This window comes from Ambystoma mexicanum, chromosome 5p (assembly GCF_040938575.1).
Source record: "Ambystoma mexicanum isolate Mex_15411 chromosome 5p, UKY_AmexF1_1, whole genome shotgun sequence".
Classification (NCBI taxonomy): domain Eukaryota; kingdom Metazoa; phylum Chordata; class Amphibia; order Caudata; family Ambystomatidae; genus Ambystoma; species Ambystoma mexicanum.
The window spans coordinates 1059610037-1059621648 of record NC_090930.1 but is presented as its reverse complement, the minus strand read 5'-3'; the positions used below and the strand labels follow the sequence as shown (position 1 = coordinate 1059621648).

Here is an 11612-nt window from a genome sequence, read left to right as displayed (position 1 = left end):
ATGCGCTGGATAAAGACATTTATAGTAAATGACATGTGTTTTCCTCTAAGAATTTATGATACTGCAGGCACTTGAGTAATATCAGTTTTTTTAAAATCCCATACTTTCTGAACAGTATATTGCCGTTTGTGATTGTGTGCATTTTATACTCAAAAATGACACTTAACTTGTGGAAAAAAGCCCTCAAAAGGAGCGCACGTTTTGGACCAAGTGAGAGGGTGGCCATAGAAAACTAGGTTAACCTTCAGGTCATTCTCTAGCTGTGCACCATGTCCGGTATCTGCAAGTTTTGGCTCTTCAGATGTTTTGAACTATAACATGAGTCATACACAGCGTGGTGAGGGATTATGGCATTCAGATTCCAAATAATCAGGAGCGCAGCAAGCTGCAGAACCCTGCTTTATAGTCAGTAGGGATTTTCATGTAGTCATCTGGATAAACTACTTAAGAGGCAGGGTTGTGGACAAGACCTGAAGTTGTAACCAGTTCATATTAATAACCAAAAGGAGTCCGTTTATTATATTTGAGTACAACAGAATCCTCAGACGTGATGGAACCCATCATCCCTAAACAAAACGAGCACATAAAACCAGTTTCAAAAAAGTTTTCTTTTTTATTAAACCTTGTAGTACAAACCTGAAAAGTAAACAAAAAACTGGCAATAAACAACATGGAGTCTTTCCAACAAGGAAAGAGAGCAGAGCAGTGCTAATAAATTAAATCGCAAACTGTTAAGCCATAGTCACAGAAGTTTACTGTCAAAAGGGGGGGGGGCGTACACAGCAAGGCCATAAAAACTGGACAACCACATTGGAAAAACACTTGACTCTTATGTTATTGTTAAATATTCCCAACAGTTCAGTCTTTTGCACCAACAACCAACAAATTGTGTTTTAGGACTTCCCCGACAGTCACCACTGGCAAGCTCAGTGCAATATGGGTAGCTACGTCATTTTTAAATTGTAATTATGGAACAGTTTGTGAATACATTTTCCCTTTTTCTCTTTAACTTCACACATATAGAACCAGAAAAAGGGGCAATAGCTACTCCATTTATTATTTTGTCTTTGTTGTTCAGTGATGTAAGCAGCACTTAGAGAAATGTTACAAGAAAAACCCTGTAAGCATCAAATTCAGCCGATGAAGAAACTGAAATGTAAGGCTTTTTCTTCATCTTGTTTTTTTGTCACCGACCCCTTTCCACCCCATTCCCCAAGAAAGGCTCAAGTATTTAAAACAATTTACAGGCATATATATACAAAAAGATACGTCATTTTTTCATTTTGTTTGCGAGACATACAGAAATAGAAACAGACAAGATGAGAGGAAATGCATTTTCACATTCAAAAACAAATAACGCAGACCTTCTAGTGGCTCTAAATGTTATCATATAATGGAACAAACAGATCTTAAAAGATGAAAGATTAATGCTGACTGTGTTGTAAAGTTTTGAAAACAGCAGTGGAATGAATATGGAATGTTAAAGATTGCACATCCATGACCAGAAAGCTCTTTGTAGGCTTCCATCACTTTTTTTCCTTTTTCCGTTTCCTTACTCTTTTATAAAGGATGCTATTGAAGTTTTTTTTTGACAAAGTAGTCAACAGCACCAAAAAATAACAGAAGGGATTTCCTAACGAAATCAGGCACAGATTTCCTCCCCACGCCCCCACACACATACACACAACTCCTCCTCCAAGGCAGGCAGATTTTTTTCTTTTTTCTCTCCTTAAACAGATGCATAGTGATGTGCTGGTAAAAGAACAGTATTTACTTTTATCATCATTTTGCCAATCTTCAGCTGCCATTACCTCACAAAATAAGGTTTGGGGTTTCCATTTTTTTATGAGTTTTTTTTTTTTAAATATCATGTTATGCATTTGTTCCATCCCCAATTCTTTTTTTAAAAAACGTACAAAACGTATCTTGCACATGACAGAATAAAACAGCCGGATGGAGCAGGTTCATTCAAGTTTTGTTACCTTTCTGTCTAGAAAATCTACTCCTCTGGCTGGAAAAAAAATAATACAAAAACACATCAAACTTCAACCTATTCAAAAATGGATTTAAAGCCTTTTTTCACAGAATCAAGAAAGGCTTTTGATTCACAGCCACTGGGACTTTACAAATAAGGTTTTAACTGCCCCTGGGGCTGTTTCTTTAAAACAGTGAAAGCACTGCAATTGCAAAATTATCACTGCAGTAGCCAAGTACAAAAAAATAGTTCAACAGTTTAATGCTAAAACAAAATTACTTCTCTAAAACCAGAAGAAAAAAAAATCTTCCTTAGAGCTAGTGCAAAGACAGCTTGTATTCTACAGCAAGTATTCCAAACTATGATATAATTACAAAAAAAATATATATATATTTATAGAATCAACAAAATGCTAGCGTGTTGGCATCTTCATGATAAACTGGATGACACGAGTCTCGAAGATGGCACGTCGAGAGTTGCTCTTTTGCATGGTCCTCTTTTTGGTGTAGGCTTGCTAATACAGTTCTCGATACTGCCGTTTTTACCGGATACTTTTCCACATATCTGTTTGACTAGACTGATGATTTGGTCCTATTAGAGAAGAAGACTGGTGTCAATACAGAGCATCTTTATAGGTACAATCATCACAATACAAAGATCAGTGCTTGGTAATGGATCACAAAAGGCAAGAACCTCATGCAGCAAGAGACACCTCAGGCAATTTGGTTTACTAACTACAAATACCAATAGAGTTTGTTGATATTAACTTTATTGAAAGCTTAATGCTTAGTTTTAAATTCAAAGGTAATTTGTAGAAAGCAAAGTAGATATATACTAGGAAATGTATGTACAGCACATACAACACATGTTACTGTAAAAAGTATTTCCTGTGCTTGGATCGTCTGGAATCCTATGGTATGAACATTTGACCAGCCAGTAGTTGGTTCGGAGTATGTTAAGTTGTTTACTTCAAAAGTAAAGGCTAGGCGTCAACTGGGAAGGGGGGTGAGGGCTGACGTACTCTCCCTATACTATGTAAGCAAGTACATAGTCAACACCATCAAATTATTTCCCACCTATGTGTAATCATGAGGGCATAGTGTGACCCTACAATACTAAATTATAAATTACTCACCGTAGTGACTAACGTACTCTTAGTCCATAGTCCGTAGTCCCCTTTCCTCCCTACTGTATGGGGCGTCCCTTCCAAGGGCCGGGAGACGGAACCTTTTTCACCAGAAAAAACCTTCCCCTTTAAATTTAGCGGTGTGCGGCCCAGGGAGTATGAGCTGCCCTGACTTCGCCTTCCGGCGCCACACCTCAGTCCCCATTGATGCGTCGACAATAGATTTAACATTGCCTAATGACACCAGTATTATTAGGGGGGAGGTTGGTGGGACGTATGGAGGAAAGGGGGATTATGGACTAAGAGTACGTTAGTCACTACGATGAGTAACTCATAATTACTCTTACGTCCCGTCCCCTTTCCTCCATACCTTATGGACGATTACAACTGAATGTAGCCCCAGGGTGGAGAGGAAACCCTCCTTAAGCAAACAGGTTCCTGAGAACCGCCTGTCTGAAGGGCGCATCCGAACTAGAGCCGGCATCCAAACAGTAATGCTTACAGAAGGCCGAGGAAGAGGCCCAAGTGGCCACCCTGCTTATGACTTGCCAAGGGACATGGCGCTGGAATGCGATGGCCGTTGCCTTGGCCCCGACTGCGTGGGCATGCATGTAGGCCGGAAGTGGCTTGTGCTGGCCCTCGTACGCTTCTTTGATGGCAGAGACCATCCAGTGGGATATGGAAGCCTTAGAGGCCTGATAGCCTGGTCTTGAGCCTCCGAAAGTGACAAAACAGGGCGTCCGACTTGCGGAAGCCCTTGGCCCTGTCCAGGTAGTGTTTTAGGGCACGCCTGACATCCAGGCAGTGCAGCATTCTCTGTGCTTCATCCTTGGGATCAGGAAATAACATAGGAAGGACTATTTCCTCGTTCAAGTGGAACACTGACTGAACCTTGGGCAGAAATGCCAGGGGCGTCTGCAGGACTACCTTGTCCATGTGAAAGGTGGTATATGGTTCAGAGGCGACCAGCGCCTGGATCTCGTGGACTCTGCGAGCCGAGGTAAGAGACTAGTAAGGCCGTCTTGATTGTTCATTTGCTCTTGTACTGGGCCCTGGTGGCTTTGCTCCTGGCACCTTGTATGATCTCCAAGTTGGCCTGTGAGAGGCTAAGGTGACGAAGAGTTACCTGCTCTGGTACCATGCTGTGAGGGCGAGTTTTCCTGGGGCAGAGTGGATGACTCTGTCCCTCTGCTGCGCCAGAAGATGTGCCGGGCCCGTCGGAAGGTGAATCGGGGGCACCTCTGAGAGGCTGAGAAGCTCCAAGAACCATGGCCTGGCCGGACACCATGGAGCTATCAGAATAATGAGTCAGCGAGACTCCTTGATTTTGCAAATTACCCTGTGGATCAGGGGAGTGGGCGGAAAGGCATAGGCTTTCATGCCTGTCCACTGCATGTGAAACGCGTCGCCCAGCGAGCCGAGACCCTGACCTTGCCAGGATGCGAACTGGGGACAGGTCTTGCTGTGCCAGGTGGCAAAGAGATCCACGTGAGGGTGACCCACCTGCTGAAGATCTCCTGAAGAACAAGGTTGTTTAGCTGCCACTCGTAATTGTCCTCTCCGAGCCTGCTGAGCCTGTCCACTTCCAGGTTGGATTCCCCCGGGAGGTGGACTGCCGTGAGGTAAATGTCATTTTCTAGGGCCCACTCCCACATGCTGGTCACCAGTCTGCACAGAGTAGGGGATCTGGTGCCTCCCTGCTTGTTGACGTAGTACATGCTGGTCGAGTTGTCTGTCTGGATGAGGACAACGTTGCCCCTGATAAGTGGTAGGAAGGCTCTGATAGCTAGCCAGATGGTATTCAGTTCCAACCAATTGATGTGGTATTCCTGCTCCTGTCGAGTCCAGGTGATGTGGACTGATAAGCCACCCAGGGTGGCTCCCCACCCCTCGAGCGAGGAATCTGTGGTGATAGTGGCCTATGGTGAAGGCGGCCGAAAGGGCTTGCCCATCTGTAGGTTGCAGTCCCTGGACCACCATGTTAGGTCCGGGTGGAGAGATGGAGGGACGTCGATCATCTCGGATTGAGAGCCCCTTCTCCTGGCTCCATGACGCAGTGAAGTGCAGCTGAAGCCGCTTCATCCTTAGTCTGGTGTGCAGAACGCTAAAAGAACCGCTGCCTATAGACCCAGGAGATGTTGGTATCACCATGCCGAGATCACTTCTCTGCTGAGGAAGTGGGCGGTGGCCCTTTTGATGGCCGCGATTTTGTCCTCAGACGTGAAGATCTTCTTGGAGCACGTGTCCCAGATGAGGCCCAGGAAGGTCAGAGTCTGCGTGGGCTGCAGCTGTGACTTTGATATTGAGCGAGAAGCTCAGATTGTGTAGTGTGTTCATAAGGGCATGGGAAGAGTGGTGAATCACTTCCGGAGATGAAGCCCTGACGAGCCAGTCGTTGAGGTATGGGTAGATGTGGAGACCCTACGCTCTGAGGAGGGCCTCCACGGCATTCATGAGTCTGGTAAAGACCCTGGGGGCCGAGTTAAGGCCAAAAGCAAAAGGAAGAACCTTGTATTGAAAATGGTAGCCCATGATCCTGAACCGGAGGAAAGAACGATGGGGCTGCCAAATCGGGACGTGTAGGTACGTGTCCTTCAGGTCCAGGGAGCATATCCAATCTCCCTTGTCCAATGTCTCAGCTGTAAACACAGGCATAACCATCTTGAATTTGTGCAGGGGTAGGGAGAGGTTGAGGGTGGAAAGGTCCAGCACAACTCTCAGGCCCGCCTGGTTCTTCTTCTGAATGGTGAAAATCCTGGAGTAAAAGCCAAAGCCTCGCTGGGACTTCCTCCAGTGCCAGGCTCTCTACAAGCGACCGGATCTCTGCCAAAAGATTTGCTTTCCCAACCTGTGGGAGTGGATGGGATGGGAGAGGAGAGGCTGGGATAGGAAGGCGGTACCCCATGGATACTACTGAGAAGATCCAGGGGTCCGCGAAATTCTGGCACCAGAAATGTGCATGGGCGTGTCACGCTTTCTTTCCCTCGGAGGCTGTCGCTGAGGAGGGGGACTGGAAAAAGCCCTTACCTCGCCACCTTTTTGTTGTTTGTGTCGGCTCTGGGACGGCGAGCGGTCCGGCTGCCTGGATCTGTGTTCCTGGAAGCCGCAGAACCCTGCATATGTACGACCCCTTTCCGAGCGCTGGTGAGATTGGGTGTACGATTTGGGCGTGGTCTTGTAAGGATGGATAACGACTGCCGTTTGAGAGCGGTTTTTCTTTTTGTCCAGCTCCTCGTCCGTAGAGGGGTGGAAGAGCCCCCCTCCCCCAAACCCCTCGAACGGTAGATCTAGAATGCGCTCCTCGACATCCGGGTTGAATTATGTTGTCCAGAGCCAGGCTGTTCTTCTCATGTCCGTGGCAATACAGATGGCACGGCCTGAGGTATCGATATGAGCCAATGTCGATTCGATGAGGTCGTGCTAGCTGAAGCCAAGCTGGTGGCCAGCTTGGCTTCAGCTAGCCCCGCCTTAAAGCTTGGAGGGGAAGTCCTCAATTTTCCGCCATAATCTCTGTTTGGCGGCAGCCAGCATGGCATCGGCGTTGGTTTGACGTAGATGTAAAGAGGCGTTGGAATAGAGATTCTTGCCATATGCCTCCAAGATCTTCTCCTTGCCTAGCAGAGCCGCAGAGGAAGAGGCCGAGGACGACTGAGGATGGGCCGATAGCAAGAGTGTATTCCCCCTCCACCTGCCTGTACTTGGTGTCCAGGCATCGAATGACCGGCTGGGCCGAGTGGGGTTTGAGCCAGCCCTCCTTGGCCAGGGAGACTACATTGGTCTGCATAGGATTCTGCGATTTGGCAGGTGGGTGTCACGTGAGGACTTCAGCCAGAACCCGCTCTGCCGGCTGCTCGACCTCGGGTTGGGGTAGGCCCAGGTACACCGCCAGCCCAGCAAGACGTTCATGGAAGGCCCTGGCTGAGGATTGCGTGTCTGGATCCTCCTCATCCGTATCCTGAGGATCCTGTGGAGGAGGAGTAGATGGCGCTGGAGGCTGGGGTACAGGGACCGCCTCCGGAGGTTGCAGAGTTGGCTGTGGAGCCAGAGGAGGCAGGTACACTGGGGTCCTGATGGAGGGATCTGCAGTGCCGCTAGCATGCGGGAATGACTTCCCCGATGGCGTCTTTGATGATAACCCTCATATGAGGTGACCTCATGAGGCCGAGGAACTTCTCGAAGAGCACCTCCTCACTGGCCAAAGAGGTGGCAGGGGGTGCCGACAGGGTAGCGGGGAGGTGCTGGAGCCGCTGCGTACCCTGTGCATATGGACGCCAAGGAAAGCCACCCTGTGCAACTGAGGGGTAGACTGTAGGCCACCTACCTGGTTGAGGCCAGTCCCAATAGCGGACGGTTGCCCCTTTCTGGCGCGGCAGCCATTTTGTCAAACTGCCTGCCACGTGCCTGCGACATGGTGCTCAGCCCGCTGGGCCCGACTCGTTCAAGACTCTTGCGTGTGGATCACAAGGCCTACCCTGCTCCTCGTGCCTAGGTCCGGTAGGTGTAACACCCTCTACCCGGGGGTCGGCAGAGCTGAATTTAGGCACTCCCTCGGACGCATTGCCGGTATTATGGAGTGTGGCCCCTCGGACGTATTGCTGGTATTAGGGCTTGGCCCCTTGGACGTATTGCCGGCATTAGGGTGTGGCCCCTCAGCCATGGTGCCGGTAAAAGGGCAGAGCCCCTCGGGTGTAGACCCAGTAAAAGAACCTTCCGGTACCACAACTGTGCACCCGGGAGGATCAGAGGATCCCTCAACCTGAAGGCCGGTAGCTGAAGCAGCCTCGGTGCACGTGCCAGTAGAAGGACCCGACTGGTCCCTCCCAAGCAGGAAAGTCCCTGGAAAGTCCCTTTGCGGGGAGCGATGGAGAATATAGGCCCTACCTTGGGCCTGGTTCGATGCTTCACCAAGTTCTTGAGATCCTCTGGAAGAGCTCCCTCCACCTTGCTAGTCTGTTCTTCAGCGTCTTCGAGGACAGCGAGTCACACGCCGAACATGATTGCCAACCGTGGTCTGGGCCAAGGCAACATAGGCAGAGGGTGTGGAGGTCTGAAGTTGGGAAGAGCCTGTTGCAGAATGGACACCAACTGAATCCTGTAGAAGTCGACATGCACCGGGGAGGAGCGTGACTGAGGACAGAGTACCTGAATGATAGAAAAGACCAAAAAAAGACAAAGAAGTATCCGCGCGTGGAATTACATGGCCGAAGCCAAACCCAGAAGCGCTGGTGAATTCGGCCTGTTCCCGTCAACGTGGAAAAGGGGACTGAGGTGTGGCGCCGGAGGGCGGAGTCAGGGCAGCGCATGCTCCCTGGGCTGCGCCTCTGCGCGCCTCTAAATTTAAAGGGGAAGACGTTTTTTTCTGGTGAAAAAGGTTCCGTCTCCCGTCCCTTGGAAGGGACGCCCCATACAATATGGAGGAAAGGGGACGGGGCGCGAGTATGTAGGTTTATCTACACTTCCCATGCGTGAACAGTAGTACATCTTTTTCTTGTTTTCATTGTAATTTACAGCAGAAGGCTGGGTCGCTGGCTAGTCCAAAAAAATACAAGCACCCGAAAAACACTTAAGTAGTTTTTGTTTCTGGGGCTTGTGAATCATTTATATTCACATGCTATACAAGGTTTAGCAAGCAGTAGGTCATATGTAGATGGCATGGCAGAAATAAAAATGCACAATATTGCTGAGCCAACCTGCGAATCTGCCGTTGCCTCCATCTATGAAGTAGTGTTTTGTGAACATGTGGACTGAGCTTCATGTTGCCGCGTTTGCAAATAGTTTCTAGAAGAGCATGCAAGTGTTCCACCCATTCTCTGTGTAGAGTGTGGCCTCTGTGTCAGACTAGCTTTTGTGCAAGGGTGTAGCGCTCGTGTATGCAACGCAAAATCCACCTAACAATGCTAGATTTACTTACAGCATGGCCTCATAGTCCCGGGGCAAATGACAAAAAACGATTGATTTACAGGTCATGTTGGCCCTGCTGAAAATGACTTGTTCTTTGCACATCCAGTTTATGTAAGAAACCTTCTTCTCCCAATTCTGGGTTTTGGAAAAAAGCTGGTAACTCAATCAACTTTCATCAGAAAACGTTATATGAACTTCAGAGAGAATCTTGCGAGTGCTATAAAACCCAGCTTATTTCTGTGTATGGTTGCTAAGGATTTGTCAACCGAGAGCCTGTAGGCTCGCTCACCCTTCTTATTGTGTTAATTGCTATTAGAAAATCTAGCTTGTAGTTAAAGATGGTTAGGAATGATTTTCTCTTTGCTATTTTCCCTCCATAAGCATCGTTAGGCAAGATACCTCTTAAAGGCAACTTTCCCTCCATATGCTATGGACCCCCCCAACCCCCCAAAACCTTTTGCTTTTGTGTTTGAACTGTCCTTACTTTTTACAGAGAAGTGAACTTCCCTGGCCTTTTTGCTCATTTATCTTGGGGAAACTGACTAGTCCTTCAGCCTGGCAGTACTGGGAAACTGTTTCCCCTTTGTCTTTCTACTTTTTACCTTCTTTGGTAACTTTTAAATATTGTACACAGCATCTTACAAAGGTATCCCCATTGAACTGAATTGTATCACCGTAGACTCTTACCTTTGGGATTTTGGTTACTTTTTAATGTGCCTAAAGGCAAGATGGTGGCAGCAGATACTTTTTTACCATTTCTGCTTATTTTTAGTATGCACATTCGCATCTGCTGCGTTTGGCTACTAACAGTGGCTAGTGTCCCAACATGTCCGTGCCACAAGATTTGTCACTTGTTCTTTGACCATTTTGTTGTCCTCCCTACATTCTCAGGTCAGAAAATCCCCAGTATGGTCATGCATTTGCCCAGGAAAGCTGCTGCGTTTGCGTGCTAGTGCATGTCCTTTGTGTGTGGACCCAGGATGTGGGTTGGGAGTGTCTGGTCCCATTACACAAACTGGTGTCAGTGAGTCTAGTGTGCATGCACGAAAGCAACCCACAGTAATCCCGGATTGGATCATTTCTGGATGAGTGAGTGGTGCAGATCCTTGCTATTGGAGGGATGAGTTGGATCACTCACCAGGCTTTAGGATAAGTAGTCGTCGTGCAGCCATTCCAGAGTATCAGAAACCGAGTAAAAAAGTATCCTGTGTAACTGTGCAGCCGAATGAAGACCTTAGGACAACTTCTGAAGAGGCCTGGTGACACTTCTGGCAACTGTCCCAGTGAAGCCCTGCTAGTCTACCTGATCTCAGAAGACCCTTGTTGGCGCTTCGTCCCTTGGACTCGTGGGACCAACCAGTAACAGTGCCTTCTCGTGATCCTGCAGCCTAGAGACTTTCGGAAGTGTCCATGAACCACCTGGTGGACTGACCAGCTCTGAATTGGACTACCGTGCCAGAAGCATCACTGTTTTGCGAGTTTTTGTCTGGACCTCCTGTCGCCACCAAGTTTCAGCTTCCCAGCCCGTCAGTGTCATGTAGAGCCTTGCATCAGTGCCTCCTGTTTTTCTTTTTCGGAAAGGATGGAACGCAGCTCCTGGACATCATCTACTGGATCCAATGGCAGGAAAACCTACCTCCAGCGAACGCCATCCAACGTGCCAAGTCCTTTGGGAAAATCGGAGTAAGGGCAGTGAGTAGTCCCAATACTTAACGGTGCCCCTAATCTCCTCCATTCTAAAAGCTTGTGAAGAACTTTGACTTATTCCATTCTTTCTCTTCATAAATGTTTGCTCAAAAAGGTATTCTAACTAATAGAAACATTACTTTACTTAACTGTAAACTCATTGTGAAGTCTTTTGGAAACGTTTTCACCACCACAAGAACTCTTCCTGCCTTTGTCCCCTCTCTTAAAGGAACTTTGTGACTTGGGGATTTGACTCAAAGTTAGGGCTTCTATTCTTGTGGACTGGTTTTCTCATTGCACAACTACTTCCCTTCCATTTCAGGTGTATAGGTGAATTGTGTACATTTCTATAATCAAAGGTGACTACGTATGTTTTATATTTAGAGTGTTGTGTGATAATATTAACTTCTTGATTCATTTTCTTGTGCGATTGTGGGCCTGTAATTAATATAGTATTTTTGTACTTACCCGTGTAAGTAGAATCATTATGTATTTCACTGTATGGACACATTTTGGACCCCTGACTCCCCTCACCTCTCTGAGATTTAGCCTTTAAATCTACATGCGTACCTTGGTTGGGTTTAGCTAAACTCCCAGAGTTCCCCAGTTCACTATAACTAGTGTGGTCTCCTGAAATCTGTCCACCATGCCAGATTTGAGCAATCCACCTTAACAGACATCTATTAAACCCCCAACATTTTGCTGTTTTGAACCTGTCCTGACTTTTGAAGACATGAACAGCCTTTTTGCTCTACTTACCTTGCTTAGCTCATCGGATTTGAGGATGAACGGGGGGTGGGGAGGTGCCGGGGGGGGGGTGTCGATGATCAGTCGCAATGGATATTAGTGCAGGAGGACTGTCTCTGAAGAAGAAGTTCCTTGTTTTGGTCTGCACACATGATCTTGCAGTTAAGGGCGACAGGA

At 47.5% G+C, this 11612-nt stretch overlaps 1 protein-coding gene across 3 annotated transcripts in view; it reads right to left on the bottom strand.

Annotated features, from left to right (window-relative positions):
- Positions 1–593: 593 nt before the first annotated feature.
- JARID2 (jumonji and AT-rich interaction domain containing 2) overlaps positions 594–11612 on the bottom strand; it is a 1398385-nt gene continuing 1387366 nt past the window's right edge. For all 3 annotated transcript variants that reach the window (XM_069613558.1, XM_069613560.1, XM_069613559.1), the window contains one exon: positions 594–2566. In XM_069613558.1, the coding sequence (XP_069469659.1) occupies positions 2405–2566 (162 nt within the window). In that variant the 3' untranslated portion in view covers positions 594–2404. The remainder of the gene's footprint in view (positions 2567–11612) is intronic.